Below are 16,790 nucleotides of genomic sequence, written 5' to 3'. Positions count from 1 at the left end.
GATGTCTGTGAGCTCCCTGTCACTTCTCACACATGCAGTGACTCCATCTGGTGAGTTTCTTGCAGGTTCTCGCTGCTTCTTCTCCAATTCCTGCTGACTTTGGCTAGTGTCTCCCCCCCTCAGACCTCTGGGAAAGATTCTCACAGACATTTCCTGATATAAGTGCTAGTACTATAGGGTGCTTTTCTCTTTTCTCCTCCCCCTTCTCTTCTTGTAATACCTCATTGTCTGTTGGTTATAAAAAGGAGAAATTAATCATGTGTCAGTGGCAATGGCATGAAAAGCTTTCAATGAGTTAGGGTCAGACTTTTTGAAGGATTGTACAATGGCTATATGGGATCTCTGTTATTAGAGAATATGGTGATGTAGCATAAACTTTAGGAGTCACCTCTGAAAACTCCTGTGTGATGTTTTTATAGAGCTCCTGTGATTTATTTTAATTATTCATACATTTATAAAAAAAACTTATATCCTGCCTCCTGCAATGCAATTCTTCAGGATGGATTACAAAGATAACTGCACACTGAGTTACAAATAAAACAACATAACATAAAATGGATAAATGAAAACATCTTTACACAATAGCGTTTTCATACATTCATAAATCACCCTCCATCCTGAACTCAGCTGGAAGAGCAGGAGGAATTAAAAGCTCTCTTACATGTTAGTAGCAATCAATACTCAGGAGCAGAGGGAACAGAAGCATCCCTGTCCCTTTAGCCCTCAATGATATCAATGGCTCACAACGTCCTAACTTAGAAGAATTCAAACCCCTTATTTCTGAATATCACCATCAGTTCCAACTAAGAGCGACTCTGCACAGGGAGCCAGTGAAGATCTTTTAACACAGGAGTTGTGATCATACCTTCCACTGCCACCAATTACGTGACATTTTTATCTGACAGCAATAAACCTGCTGTAATGCAGGAACGCTTGAGATCACACAGGTCCCTCCTTTAGGATGCCTGTGGGTCTGGTTCTTCTGGGCTTATCTACTAATTGTGAGGAGAGGAATTGAGGACCGACTTCATGAACCTATTCATAAATCCAGGCCTGCTTGCACATCTCTGGTGTGGAGCTGACCCAGGGAAAAAAGGATAATGCAATCCTTACCTAAAGAGCTCAGGATCTCATAATTCTCCTTCACATCACTGTAAAGCTCCTTATGTCCTTCATCTAAACAACCCCCTTCCTCCTGGAAGAAAGAGACAGCGAGGTCCTCAAACATCACCGGCACCTGAAACACAAACCAGAAATGCTCAGGGACACATGGAGGGGCTCAGCTGGCTGTAATCTCTTATCATTTTATCATGGAAGAGGGGACACCAGGAACCCTCATCCCAAGGAACTGCCAGACTTGTTCCCCTGGAGTCAGATTCCTCTCTGGACCTCAGGGTTTGCAAGTCTAACTATGGAAAGATTCTCTGATCCCAGAGACACAGAATATCAAATGCCTCTGCCTGGATAAATCAGTGAATAATAAAACCCAAGATCATTACACAGAACCTCAGGAACATCTGATTCTGTCACATCAGGAGAAGTCACTGTGCTCTCATCCTCCTGACTGCTCAGCTCCTAACCTTGATCATCTTTGATGCCGTTCTCTCCTACGCACATCCAATGGTTAACCTAAAGTATGTGGTATCTGGAGTGGATACTACCTTTCATACCCCATTCCCTCACAGCAAACCCTGGTTCACTCCCTCTCTGCCTCCTGTGGATCCCCTCACTCAAAATTAGTAAAACCATATACAGTGCTGCACAAAACACATAAAAAAGATGGTCCCTGCTCAGTAGAGCTTACAATCTAATCAAGACAACCAGACAGTCTTGAGGAATTTCTTTTATTAAGAAAACGGTTAAAGATGAATGAGGCTGTAAGGGGAGATAATCAGGTCTAAGATTTAAAAGCAGCCTCAAAAAGGTGGGATTTAGACAGGATATAAATCAGGCGAGAGAGGGAGCAGGACGCAGCGGCTCAGGAAGTCTGTTACAAGCACACGGTGCAGTCAGGAGGAAAGCATGGAGTCAGGAATCGAGGGGGGGGGGGGGAGAGGAGAAGGGAACAGATAGGAGGGACAAATTCGATAAAGTGTGGCTGCCATACTTATCATGGAGCCAAACACACTCCATGCCCAATACTCTCGGAGCTGGTGCAGCTGGTCGATCACATCCCTGATGTATGCGCTATGTTCTTTTGTATATCTTTATGACAATATTGTCTGACACTTATGCTTGCTTCTCATTGGTGAAGCCTACTTACGTAGGCTTAGTTTTTGGAAACATTTTTTAACTTCTAAGTTTTCCTTCTGAGTGAAACACTATCTTGAAGGGAGGCAGAAGAATTTGGGAATAAATGTGCTACCTTGTTCTCCAACGCCTGCAGCCGTTTAGCATGAGCAGAGATTTTCTTCTCCTGGGTCACCGAGCGCAGCTCCAGTGAGGAGATTTCCCCTTGAATCCTTTCCAACTTGCTGCCAAGTGTCGCTTCCAGACGCACCAGAACCATCCACAAAGAGTCCAAAGTTCTGGGCTGCAGTGGATCGGGGAAAAGGGACACAGTTACCCCTGTAACATTTTCTGAACTTGGGGGATCAGCCACAGCCTTCACCAAGGAGGGATCGGGCTCTGGTGACGGGAAAACTCCCAGTGCTGTCTTCATAACCTTCCTGTACTGCTGCAGGCGAGGTGTCTGAGCTTCAGACTGTAATCGCTGTACCCCGGCAGGTCTGGACCCCAGCACTGAAGTCCCAGGACCAATAAAACCATCCATGGGTCTGACAGGAACCTCCGAAAGAGACAGATGAGATGTTTCCTTTCTATTCCATACAGTCAGCAGAGACAGGGAGGGCTGAGGAGGAGAGAAAAAGAGAATGTGAAGAGTTAACTCCCCCCTGTACCAGGCACTTTGGGAAGTAACACAAAACCCTGCAGAAAACACACTCAGCACCTTTGTATCAAGCCCATCACAGTTAAACAGCACTAAAAGGCAGAATATAAATCAAATAAATAAACCAAATAAATCAATCACACCCAACACTCACCCAGCAACAATCTAACGTATGAAACGGCGACACTGGAAATAAGGCAACAGGCCCCAGAGCAGCTGCACAATGAGCTTTCTGTCATCCGTGATTTAGAAATGTTTTTACATAAATAAAAATCTATTGGAGAACAGAACAAGCAGGACTGGGGCAGATCCTGACACAAAGACTACACAGGAGCTGAATCCCTCACCTCAGTCACACATGGGACAGAGAGAGAGAGAGACCCTCACCCAATAAGGAATATCAAATGGAAAAGAGTAATAGAAATGACAAAATAATAACTGTAAAGTACAATTACAGCTCAGAGAGAGCACAAAGGACAGGGCTCAGGTTTCTGAGAGAGAGAGAGAGACCCTCACCCAATAAGGAATATCAAATGGAAAAGAGTAATAGAAATGACAAAATAATAACTGAAAAGTACAATTACAGCTCACAGAGAGCACAAAGGACAGGGCTCAGGTTTCTGAGAGAGAGAGAGAGACCCTCACCCAATAAGGAATATCAAATGGAAAAGAGTAATAGAAATGACAAAATAATAACTGTAAAGTACAATTACAGCTCAGAGAGAGCACAAAGGACAGGGCTCAGGTTTCTGAGAGAGAGAGAGAGACCCTCACTCAATAAGGAATATCAAATGGAAAAGAGTAATAGAAATGACAAAATAATAACTGTAAAGTACAATTACAGCTCCCAGAGAGCACAAAGGACAGGGCTCAGGTCTCTGAGAGAGACCCTCACCCAATAAGGAATATCAAATGGAAAAGAGTAATAGAAATGACAAAATAATAACTGTAAAGTACAATTACAGCTCCCAGAGAGCACAAAGGACAGGGCTCAGGTTTCTGAGAGAGAGAGGGAGAGACCCTCACCCAATAAGGAATATCAAATGGAAAAGAGTAATAGAAATGACAGAATAATAACTGTAAAGTACAATTACAGCTCCCAGAGAGCACAAAGGACAGGGCTCAGGTTTCTGAGAGAGAGAGAGAGAGACCCTCACCCAATAAGGAATATCAAATGGAAAAGAGTAATAGAAATGACAAAATAATAACTGTAAAGTACAATTACAGCTCCCAGAGAGCACAAAGTACAGGGCTCAGGTCTCTGAGTGCAAGTAAAATTGTGAGCTCTGAGCGCAGACTCTCGGGGACTAAACCCCCTCTGCTCTCTTTCCCAAGGCGGTGCTTACCCCCCTATTCAAGCACCGGGTCTCCTGGGGATTTTTGCAGGGGGTCGGATTTAAAGCCCTGACTCCCCCTCATTGTGCTAGAAAATGTGGCAGGGACCCCAGAAAAAGGGGAGGGGAGGAAGGAGGGAGAGAGAGAGAGCGCGCGCTTACCCTGTGGGGCTGAGCTTTACTGCAATCGCTGATTTCTCCTTAAGAAAAGGAAATTCCCGGGTTAGGAGCACGTGGGAGGGGGAGGAGCTCTCCCTCTGCCTGACCTCATGCGTCTTCCTCTTCCTCAGGCACCGCCCCCTTCTGCCGCCTCCGATTGGCTGCTGCCTCTGATGACTCATCACTCTGCGACTCCTGGCAGAGCTGCCCGGGTGCCAGCCCAGCACTAACCCCAGCCGCCCAAATGTTGTTTCCTGCAGCCCCGAGTGCCCTCCCCGCTGGGTGTGAGGGAGCCCGAGCTGCACAATGTGGGCCCTGCTGCGGGGGCATAAGGGGGATCCCCACCCCCTCCTCCTCCCTGGCTCTGGGCTGGGAGGAGGGCTGGGCACTCACGTGTGGGGAGCTGACAGAGGTGTATGCCCCTCCCCACCATGTTCATAAATTTCCCTAATAGATCAAGAAGTATAAAATATTGATACTGCAAGGCCGACCAGAACCGCCCACAAAGGTTCGCTCAAAGCCCCCCCCAAAAAAATCCTCGGTCCACAACTCTATTCAGAAGCGAGCACTTTTGACAGCAGGTCCGCTCCATTGGAATTCGCTTTCCCCGGATCTACGCCTAGAACAATGCCATCTCTCCTTCAGAAAGAAACTGAAAACCTGGTTGTTCACACAAGCTTACCTTTGAAGGAACCTCTATTAAACAACATTGACTCTCACCCCTCGATTCCTTCCCCAATCCCTCCCCCCCTCCCTGTTTCCAGTCCCAGACCTGACACCTCCCCCCCCTGCTCACCTCTCCCTGTCTCCTCCTCCCACCGGATATACTATGTTAATAATCGCCCAGGATAAATCTCTGTTGAAGTCTCGCTACTCTATGGTTTTTAGTTGATTATTTTATCACTCTCCAGTTGTTATCGTTTTTAAATCTTTCCTGTCTTCCATCGCCCATGTTTTTGCTCCCCTGTTTAATGTAACTTTACCTTCTACTTAGTTGTTAATTGGTTTCCCCTGTTTTAATGTAAACCGCTACGATAAGACCTTGTCTTGAGAATCGGTATAGTAAAAGAATTTAAATAATACCGCAAGAATATATTAATAAATACAGCTCACTAATAGAACATCAAACACCAATAATGTATTTCAAAACAGCACAGATCAATTAACACCCAATAATTAAAACTAAAAAATCCATGGTTTTAGTCAGGGGGTGGAGGGTGTGCACGGACTTTCTCTTCCCTCTCACACACAAATTTTAAAACAGGGATCCCCAAACTCAGTCCTCAAGGGCTGCAATCCGGTCAGATTTTTAGGATTGCCTCAGTGAATATGCATGAAACCTGCATGCATTGTCTCCATTGTATGCAATAGATCTCATGCCTGTTCCTTCTGGAAATCCTAAAAACTTGACTGGTTTGTGGCTCCTGAGGGGGATCTGTGCTCTAAAGCCTACATTGATTCTCACACAAAGGCTCGCTCAGGGACAGATTAAGAGGCAGGAATGCTCACATGCACATACATGCTGACACACACAAATGCATACAGACTGACATGCAGGCTGGTTAGGGATGACTTCCTCCAGATGGGGAGGGAGAGGGATAGGATGTTTTCTGAGGGGAGATGGAATTGCTCTAGTATGTGCGTATGTATGAGTTGCAGGGGAGAGAGGGAGATGGGGAGGGGGAGGGATAGGGTGTTTCTGAGGGGAGGTGGAATTGCTCTAGTATGTGCATATGTATGAGTTGCAGGGGAGAGAGGGAGATGGGGAGATGGGGAGGGAGAGGGATAGGGTGTTTTCTGAGGGGAGGTGGAATTGCTCTAGTATGTGCGTATGTATGAGGTGCAGGGGCGAGAGGGAGATGGGGGGGGGAGAGGGATAGGGTGTTTTCTGAGGGGAGGTGGAATTGCTCTAGTACGTGCGTATGTATGAGGTGCAGGGGAGAGAGGGAGATGGGGGGGAGAGGGATAGGGTGTTTTCTGAGGGGAGGGGGAATTGCTCTAGTATGTGCGTATGTATGAGTTGCAGGGGAGAGAGGGAGATGGGGAGGGAGAGGGATAGGGTGTTTTCTGAGGGGAGGGGGAATTGCTCTAGTATGTGCGTATCTATGAGTTGCAGGGGAGAGAGGGAGATGGGGAGGGAGAAGGATAGGGTAGCACATTGAAGACTAATCGGAGAAAATTCTTTTTCACTCAATGCACAATAAGCTCTGGAATTTGTTGCCAGAGGATGTGGTTAGTGCAGTTAATGTAGCTGGGTTCAAAAAAGGTTTGGATAAGTTCTTGGAGGAGAAGTCCATTAATGGCTATTAATCAAGATGACTTAGGGACTAGCCACTGCTATTAATTGCATCAGTAGCATGGGATTTTCTTAGTGTTTGGATAATTACCAGGTTCTTGTGGCCTGGTTTGGCCTCTCTTGGAAACAGGATGCTGGGCTTGATGGACCCTTGGTCTGACCAAGCATGGCAATTTCTTATGTCTTTCTGTCCTTGTGTTCTGAGGGGTGGTGGAATTGCTCTAGTATGTGCGTATGAGTTGCAGGGGAGAGAGGGAGATGGGGAGGGAGAGGGATAGGGTGTTTTCTGAGGGGAGATGGAATTGCTCTAGTAGAGGAGGGAGAGGGGAAGATAAGTATCCCTCCTCATTCCTCTGCCTCTAGCCCTCTCTTCTTCCTCCTCTAGCAAAATCCTCTTCTCAGTCCCTCACCCCCTGTGCCTACCCCATTGTGGTTGCCCACTGCCCTCTCTTCCCCGCCCTGTCCCATTCTCTCTCTGTGTGCTGTCTTCTGCCTCTTCCCCTCCTCTCTTCAGCATCCCTCCCCCGTCTTTCCCTGCTTCCACCCCCTTGTTCTCTTCTCACTCCCTTTCTTTTTGCTCTCTCTCGCACTCTTGTCCTCATCCCTTGCTCCCCACCACAATGACCTTCCACAGTGAGAAACCCTGGGACAGCAGCAGAAGTGCAATGGAGCTGGTCTGGGGGTGGGAGTCTGGCAGCAGAAATAAAGGTGGGTGGGTCCCGATTCCTGGCATCAGGGCTGGCAGCACCGCAGCGGCAGCGGCAAGAGAAGGAGGGTGACAGTGCTTCTGGCTGCCCAGCAGCGGCAGCAACATAGAGAGGGAGGAAATTACCAGCAGGGAGCAGCGACCACATATAGGGGAAGAAGCCTCTGGCTACAGAAAAGGCACACAAGTTGTGCCGCTGCTTTTTTTTAATATATAAATCAATTTTTTATTTTTATAGATTTCAACAATTTGAAGCAAGAATTTAACCTTAGTTACAGAAATAAAAAAAGAGGATTAGTCTAATCATATAAAAAGGTGAGAAAAGGAGGGGGGGGAGCTTTTAAATCACATAATTATTCATCATGTTTATTCCCCAAGGTATCAACTTTAGAAGAGAGATGATGAATTTTGCTGTTGCATTCCTTCATAGAAGAACCGAAGCCTACAATCAGGTCCCGTATGGTTTCTAAGGTTATCATGGCCGGCTTAGTTGGTAATACAAAAGACTCACCGAGATGCCCAGGGAGCAACACACCTGGGACAACACTCGCCATCAGGGCAACAGCTTCCACCAAGTTCTCCTGGGTCTCAGCGGGGAAAGAAGCAACTGTGCGGAAAGCCAAAACTGGGACTCCCCCAGTCCTCGAGTACATGGGGAGGACAGCAGAGCTCCACTCCAAACCCTCCTCCCCCGCACAGCATCATCACAAGGTGCTACGGTCAACCAAGGAGAAGAGAAACCTTGCATGACAGCATGCTGGCAGGGTTCCCACCCCACACCAACGAGAACCCCATATGACCGCATGCTGGCAGGGTTCCCCCCCCCAACAGTAACAGATCCTATGTTATGGTATGCTCGTGGGGTTCCTAAACCTGCCAGCAATTAGAAGCCACTGTGACAACATACTGGCGAGGTTCCTATCTCCTGCTAGTAAGGAGAGGCCCCGCTTAATGTGGGTCTGATGGTGACCTGCCCAGAGGCTGAGAATGACATTCTGGGGACTAGGGATGAGTAACTAAAAAGAAAGGGCTATAAGTAAGAGAAAGAAAGGGGGTGAGAGTGAGGCTTGGGATGGGGCAGAGAGGGAAGGAAGGGGCATGAATGAGTGATAGAGGGAAGGGAATGAGGGGAAGGCTGAGTGACACTGGAGAGAGAAGGGAGAGAGTGAGCAGCCTTAACCTCTTCAGCCTTTCCTCAAAAGGGAAGCCGTCCCTTCACCTTTATCATTCTGGTTGCCTTTCTCTGCACCTTTTCTAGTTCTGATGTATATTTATTTATTTTAAATATTTATGACCCAAAAGATCGAAATTTCGCTGTGGCTTAGAGAGAAATATCCGTAATAGAGCTTTTGAGACACAGGGACCAGAATTGCACACAGGACTCAGGGTGCAGATGCACCATGGAGGGATACAGAGGTATTATGACTTTCTACATTTTATTCTCCATTCCTTTCCTAATAATTCCTAAAATCCTTTGCATTTTTTGAACCTCATAGCACACAGAGCTGAGGAGTTCAAAGTATTTTCCACAATGATGAGCTGGGGCAGAGCTGACCCTAAAGGTTGTGGGGCCTGAGGAGACTCAGCCCCTGCAGGCCCCTCTGATATTCTGAAGAGTGGGTTTGCCCCTGAGATTGAAGAGGGGGATTTGGGGTGGGACTGGGGGGTGAGGGAAGGGTTCACTGGATTTTCATTCCCAATGCAGAGATCTCCACCCATCGGCTGCTGCACCTTCTGCCTCACTGGTGCTTCCAAGGAGCAGGAAGTGATGTTAGACATCAGGGGATGAGGTTACAGCGGCAATGCAGAGACCCCAAAATCTCAATTCCACCTCTCCCCAGGTACGGCCCTATTAAGGGAAGAGGGGAGGTTGATGGGAAAAGACTAAAACCAACTAAAACCAACAATCCTAGAATAGATTTTCCATTACAATGGCCGCTTTTCTCTCAGTGCCTTCCTGATACAGCGATGTTATGTTTACACAAATTCCGAGGATGAGCCAGGCCACCTTATTATGCCTTTCTGTATCCAGGCCTTCTCACATCAGCACCTGACCTCCAGCAGCAAGCTGTGTAACTAATTATAGTTCTGTTTTACAGACCCTGCATTGTCTGTTCCACTAGGTTTTTCTCTGCTGCCTGTGAACCATTCCCGGTCCTGTGCAGCAATTCTCAATCTCTCATCTCTATGTTTAAAATCACTATTCCCATGTCAGGTGTTGAGCCATGTGGGGTTTCTGAAGTAACTCTTTGTATTTCCCACTATATTTGTGTTTTTGGGAACTGATTTTCCTTGTTTTCCGGTCTAATTCTTTCCAATGATTTTTTTTTTATAGCTTTGCAAATTCCATTCCTGCTTTCCCCTAATGTATGAGCTGAGTCTCAGTTATTCCTTCCACTCACTGTAACAATTGTCTAAGCTTAAGAATGAAGAACAATTTTGGGCATTCATTTTCATACTTCAGTACTGTTTGCGTATTTGCAACTAAAAGGCCCACACCACCATCAGCTGTTCTAAAGTACAATCTCAGCATATTCTGACTCTTAGATGTTACTTGATGCATAGGGAAAAGTTGTATTGTTCTTGCATCCTACTCTTTAATATCTTTATCAGGGCAATTTAACAATTACAAAAACTATAGGAGAGTTTTTGAATTGTATGTGACTCTTGTGTGGCTTCTCTGGTGGCTTGCAGTTTCTTCCTCTGTTCTGAAGCTATTAATACACAAAGAACAAGGACTTGGTTTCACTCCAGTGTAAATTCTCTGATGCCATGCGAAAGATATCTTCTTACTTAAACTTTTACCACTCTCATATGTAAATGATTTTTCTGGTGGCGTTTGACGTGTCCTTGTTCACTGAAGCTTTTACCACACTCACTACATGTAAATGGCTTCTCTCCTGTGTGGATTCTCTGGTGACATTTGAAGTGTCCTTTCTGTTTGAAACTTTTACCACACTCTCTACAAGTAAATGGATTCGCTCCAGTGTGGTTGCTCTGGTGGCATTTGAATGCTGCATTTGAACTGAAAGTTTTGCCACATTCACTACATCTAAATGGCTTCTCTCCAGTGTGGATTCTCTGGTGACATTTGAAGTTTCCTTTCTGACTGAAACTTTTGCCACATTCACTACATGTAAATGGATTCTCTCCAGTGTGGATTCTCTGGTGGAATTTGAGAAGTTCTTTCCGACTGAAACTTTTATCACACTCACTACATGTAAATGGCTTCTCTCCAGTGTGGATTCTCTGGTGACATTTGAAGTTTCCTTTCTGACTGAAACTTTTACCACACTCACTACATGTAAATGGCTTCTCTCCAGTGTGGATTCTCTGGTGGAATTTGAGAAGATCTTTCCGACTGAAACTTTTATCACACTCACTACATGTAAATGGCTTCTCTCCAGTGTGGATTCTCTGGTGGAATTTGAGAAGTTCTTTCCGACTGAAACTTTTACCACACTCACTACATGTAAATGGCTTTTCTCCTGTGTGGATTTTCTGGTGGCGTTTTAAGCCGACTTCCTGAATGAAACTTTTACCACACTCACTACATGTAAATGGCTTTTCTCCCGTGTGTATTCTCTGGTGGTTGATGAGGTCACGCTTCCACCTGCAGCTTTTACCACACTCAGTACATATAAATTGGCATTTTACTTTGGGAATTTTCTTCTCTTTTGTGACATCTGCCTTCACATTGAAGCTTTTTTCAGATCGAATACAAGACAATGGTCTCCCACCAGTAAGGTTTTTTCTGTCCCCTGAAAAGATTTTACCCTCACATAAGCTTTCATTGCACTCATTACTTGAAACTGCTCTCTGTCCTGTTTGTAATTTTAGTTGTTCTGTGAAGTTTTCTTTCTGATATAAGTTTCTCTCATCACCAGTACACATGCATAATTTTTCTTCTCTCTGTGGATTTGGGTTTATTATTAAATCTTGCTTGTCAATGATGTTTTCCCCACTTTCAGAACATGAAAATGTTCTCTCTTCTGTCTCCATTTTCTGGTGATTTAATAAAGAGAACTCAGAGCTGTAAGATTCCCCATCTTGAGGGCAATGAGTGGGTCTCTGTCCTGTGTGTGTTCTTTGGTGTATTACTAAGGATTCCCTGCTAGAAAGGTTTTTCTTACATTTAATACAAGTGAATGTGTTCCTTTGAGTGTGGATTCGCTGGTGTAATTTCAGGGTTAACTTATGTTTGAAACATTTTCCACACTGAGAGCATGGAAAAGGTCTTTCTGTTGTGTGGGTTTTCTGAAGCAATACTAAATGACATTTCCTATCAAAGGTTTTCCCACAGGTGTCACAGTGAAAAGATTTCTTCACTTTCTCCTCTCTCTGTTGGAGTTCAGTAGTCATTTGATCACTGTTAGTACTTTGGAAGGGTCTCTCTTCTCTCAGGTCTCTCTGGTGGAAGTTAGAAGTCATTTGATAACTATTACTGTGGAAGGGTCTCTCTGCTCTCAGGTGTCTCTGGTGCTCATGGATGTCTGTGAGCTCCCTGTCACTTCTCACACATGCAGTGACTCCATCCGGTGAGTTTCTTGCAGGTTCTCGCTGCTTCTTCTCCAATTCCTGCTGACTTTGGCTAGTGTCTCCCCCCTCAGACCTCTGGGAAAGATTCTCACAGACATTTCCTGATATAAGTGCTAGTACTATAGGGTGCTCTTCTCTTTTCTCCTCCCTCTTCTCTTCCTGTATGACCTCATTGTCTGTTGGATATAAAAAGGAGAAAATTAATCATGTGTCAGTGGCAATGGCATGAAAAGCTTTCAATGAGTTAGGGTCAGACTTTTTGAAGGATTGTACAATGGCTATATGGGATCTCTGTTATTACGGTAATGTAGCATAAACTTTAGGAGTCACCTGTGAAAACTCCTGTGTGATGTTTTTATAGAGCTCCTGTGATTTATTTTAGTTATTCATAAATTTATAAAAAAAAATCTTATATTCTGCCTCCTGCAATGTAATTCTTCAGGGTGGATTACAAAGATAACTGCACAGAGTTACAAATAAAACAACATAACATAAAATGGATAAATGAAAACATCTTTACACAATAGCATTTTCATACACTCAAAAATCACCCTCCATCCTGAACTCAGCTGGAAGAGCAGGAGGAATTAAAGGCTCTCTTACATGTTGGTTGCAATCAGTACTCAGAAGCAGAGGGAACAGAAGCATCCCTGCCCTTCAGCCCTCAATGATATCAGTGGCTCATAACGTCCTAACTTAGAAGACATCAAACCCTTTATTTCTGAATATCACGATCAGTTTCAACTAAGAGCGACTCTGCATAGGGAGCCAGTGAAGATCTTTTAACACAGGAGTTCTGATCATACCTTCCACTGCCACCAATTTCGTGACATTTTTATCTGAGCAGCAATAAACCTGCTGTAATGCAGGAACGCTGGAGATCACACAGGTCCCTCCTTTAGGATGCCTGTGGGTTGGTTCTTCTGGCTTATCTACTATTTATTGTTTTAAAAACATTTATTATTATCCATTTATAGTGGACCTGCGATACTAAGTGGGTTACAATAATAAATTAAAATAATAATAAACCACATTTAACATACATACAATAGCATATCTACATTTAAAGGACAGATCACTTAAAAAACTCACATCCCTAACATTTCCATCTTCTCTATTACATTATATAAATAAAAATGTTTTCCAACCTTACATGTGTCTGTATAAATTTATTTTCTTTTTATTGAGGGAAAGTGATCTCAAGTATCAACAGAGAGAGGAGCTCTCAGGGATGGGAGAAAGAGGCTGAGAGAACCAGAGATATGGAGAGGAGAGGAGAGGGAGGACCAGGAGAAAGGGTGAAGAGAGGGAGAGAGGAACAGGAAAAGGGTGAGGAGAGGGAGAGAGGAACAGGAAAAGGGTGAGGAGAGGGACATAGGACCAGGACAATTGTGAGGAGAGGGACTGAGGACCGGCTTCATGCACCTATTGATAAATCCAGGCCTGCTTGCACATCTCTGGTGTGGAGCTGACCCAGGGAAAAAAGGATAATGCAATCCTTACCTAAAGAGCTCAGGATCTCATAATTCTCCTTCACATCACTGTAAAGCTCCTTCTGCCCTTCATCTAAACTCCCCCCTTCCTCCTGGAAGAAAGAGACAGCGAGGTCCTCAGACATCACCGGCACCTGAAACACAAACCAGAAACGCTCAGGGACACATGGAGGGACTCAGCTGGCTTTAATCTCTTAACATTTTATCATGGAAGAGGGGACACCAGGACCCCTCATCCCCAGGATCTGCCAGACTTGTTCCCCTGGAGTCAGATTCCTCTCTGGACCTCAGGGATTGCAAGTCTAACTATGAAAAGATTCTCTGATACCAGAGACACAGAATATCAAATGCCTCTGCCTGGATAAATCAGTGAATAATAAAACCCAAGATCCAACAGAGCATTACCCAGAACCTCGGGAACATCTGATTCTGTCACATCAGGAGAAGTCACTGTGCTCTCATCCTCCTGACTGCTCAGCCTCTAACCTTGGGTCATCTTTGATGCCGTTCCCTTCTTCTGCACATCCAGTGGTGAACCTAAAGTATGTGGTATCTTGAGTGGATACCACCTTTGATACCCCCTCCCCTCACAGCAAACCCCTGGTTCACTCCCTCTCTGTCTCCTGTGGATCCCCTCACTCAAAATTAGTAAAACCATAAATAGGGCTGCACACAACACATATAAAAGACGGTCCCTGCTCAGTAGAGCTTACAATCTAATCAAGACAACCAGACAGTCTAGGAATTTCTTTTATTAAGAAAACAGTTAAAGATGAATGAGGCTGTAAGGGGGGGATTATCAGGTCTAAGATTTAAAAGTAGCCTCAAAAAGGTGGGATTTCAGACAGGATATAAATCAGGAGAGAGAGGGAGCAGGACGCAGCGGCTCAGGAAGTCTGTTACAAGCACACGGTGAAGTCAGGAGGAAAGCACAGAGTCAGGAATCGGAGGTAGAGGAGAAAGGCACAGATAGGAGGGACAAATTCGATAAAGTGTGGCTGCCATACTTATCATGGAGCCAAACACACTCCATGCCCAATACGCTTGGAGCTGGTGCAGCTGGTCGATCACATCCCTGATGTACGCGCTATGTTCTTTTGTATATCTTTATGACAATATTGTCTGACACTTATGCTCGCTTCTCATTGGTGAAGCCTACTTACGTAGGCTTATTTTTTGGAAACATTTTTTAACTTCTAAGTTTTCCTTCTGAGTGAAACACGATCTTGAAGGGAGGCAGAAGAATTTGGGAATAAATGTGCTACCTTGTTCTCCAGCGCTTACAGACCTTTAGCATAAGCAGAGATTTTCTTCTCCTGGGTCACTGAGCGCAGCTCCAGCGAGGAGATTTCCCCTTGAACCCTTTCCAACTTGCTGCTAAGTGTCGCTTCCAGACGCACCAGAACCATCCACAAAGAGTCCAAAGTTCTGGGCTGCAGTGGATCGGGGAAAAGGGACACAGTTACCCCTGTAACATTTTCTGATCTTGGGGGATCAGCCACAGCCTTCACCAGGGAGGGATCGGGCTCTGGTGAAGGGAAAACTCCCAGTGCTGTCTTCATAACCTTCCTGTACTGCTGCAGGCGAGGTGTCTGAGCTACAGACTGTGACCTGGGCAGGTCTGGACCCCAGCACTGAAGTCCCAGGACCAACAAAACCATCCATGGGTCTGACAGGAATCTCCGTAAGAGACAGGGGAGATGTTCCCTTTCTATTCCATACAATCAGCAGAGACAGGGAGGGCTGAGGAGGAGAGATAAGGAGAATGTGGAGAGTTATTTCCCTCCTGTACCAGGCACTTTGGGAAGTAACACAAAACCCTGCAGAAAACACACTCAGCACCTTTGTATCAAGCCCATCACAGCTAAGCAGCACTAAAAAGCAGAATATAAATCAAATAAATAAACCAAATAAATCAATCACACCCATAACTCACCCAGCATCATTCTAACGTATGAAACAGTGACACTGGAAATAAGGGAACAGGCCCCAGAGCAGCTGCACAATGAGCTTTCTGTCATCCGTGATTTAGAAATGTTTTTACATAAATAAAAATCTATTGGAGAACAGAACAAGCTGGACTGGGGCAGATCCTGACACAAAGACTACACAGGAGCTGAATCCCTCACCTCAGTCACACATGGGACAGAGAGAGAGGGAGACCCTCACCCAATAAGGAATATCAAATCGAAAAGAGTAATAGAAATGACAAAATAATAACTGTAAAGTACAATTACAGCTCACAGAGAGCAGAAAGGACAGGGCTCAGGTTTCTGAGAGAGAGAGAGACCCTCACCCAATAAGGAATATCAAATGGAAAAGAGTAATAGAAATGACAAAATAATAACTGTAAAGTACAATTACAGCTCACAGAGAGCACAAAGGACAGGGCTCAGGTTTCTGAGAGAGAGAGAGAGAGACCCTCACCCAATAAGGAATATCAAATGGAAAAGAGGAATAGAAATGACAAAATAATAACTGTAAAGTACAATTACAGCTCACAGAGAGCACAAAGGACAGGGCTCAGGTTTCTGAGAGAGAGAGAGACCCTCACCCAATAAGGAATATCAAATGGAAAAGAGTAATAGAAATGACAAAATAATAACTGTAAAGTACAATTACAGCTCAGAGAGAGCACAAAGGACAGGGCTCAGGTTTCTGAGAGAGAGAGAGAGACCCTCACCCAATAAGGAATATCAAATGGAAAAGAGTAATAGAAATGACAGAATAATAACTGTAAAGTACAATTACAGCTCAGAGAGCACAAAGGACAGGGCTCAGGTTTCTGAGAGAGAGAGAGAGACCCTCACCCAATAAGGAATATCAAATGGAAAAGAGTAATAGAAATGACAGAATAATAACTGTAAAGTACAATTACAGCTCCCAGAGAGCACAAAGGACAGGGCTCAGGTCTCTGAGTGCAAGTAAAATTGTGAGCTCTGAGCGCAGACTCTCGGGGGCTAAACCCCCTCTGCTCTCTTTCCCAGGGCGGTGCTTACCCCCCCCCATTCAAGGCACCGGGTCTCCTGGGGATTTTTGCAGGGGCTCGGATTTAAAGCCCCGACTCCCCCTCCCTGTGCTAGAAAATGTCGCAGGGACCCCAGAAACAGGGGAGGGGAGGAGAGAGAGAGAGGAAGGGAGAGCGCGCGCTTACCCTGCGGGGCTGAGCTTTACTGCAATCGCTGATTTCTCCTTAAGAAAAGGAAATTCCCGGGTTAGGAGCACGTGGGAGGGGGAGGAGCTCTCCCTCTGCCTGACCTCATGCGTCTTCCTCTTCTGCTGACCTCACCTCCTGCCGCCTCCGATTGGCTGCTGCCTCTGATGAGTCATCACTCTGCGACTCCTGGCAGAGCTGCCCGGGTGCCAGCCCAGC

The 16,790-nt window shown here is 45.3% G+C and overlaps 2 protein-coding genes across 2 annotated transcripts in view; both read right to left on the bottom strand.

Moving 5' to 3' along the window:
* Positions 1–103: 103 nt before the first annotated feature.
* On the bottom strand, positions 104–16,633 carry LOC115086003 (zinc finger protein 282-like). The gene is made up of 4 exons (XM_029592584.1): positions 16,572–16,633; positions 2,366–2,851; positions 1,114–1,237; positions 104–228 (listed from the first exon to the last, which is right to left on the bottom strand). The coding sequence occupies exons 2-4, from the start codon at positions 2,771–2,773 to the stop codon at positions 104–106; spliced, it is 657 nt and encodes a 218-aa protein (XP_029448444.1). The 5' UTR covers positions 2,774–2,851; positions 16,572–16,633.
* Positions 7,279–16,790, bottom strand: part of LOC115083453 (zinc finger protein 271-like) — a 46,758-nt gene continuing 37,246 nt past the window's right edge. The window contains exon 4 of the mRNA XM_029587277.1: positions 7,279–12,100. Coding sequence (XP_029443137.1) covers positions 10,179–12,100 — 1,922 coding nt within the window. The 3' untranslated portion in view covers positions 7,279–10,178. The remainder of the gene's footprint in view (positions 12,101–16,790) is intronic.

The sequence above is a fragment of the Rhinatrema bivittatum genome, chromosome 2 (assembly GCF_901001135.1).
Source record: "Rhinatrema bivittatum chromosome 2, aRhiBiv1.1, whole genome shotgun sequence".
NCBI lineage: Eukaryota > Metazoa > Chordata > Amphibia > Gymnophiona > Rhinatrematidae > Rhinatrema > Rhinatrema bivittatum.
This window is presented reverse-complemented; position numbering and strand designations above follow the sequence as displayed.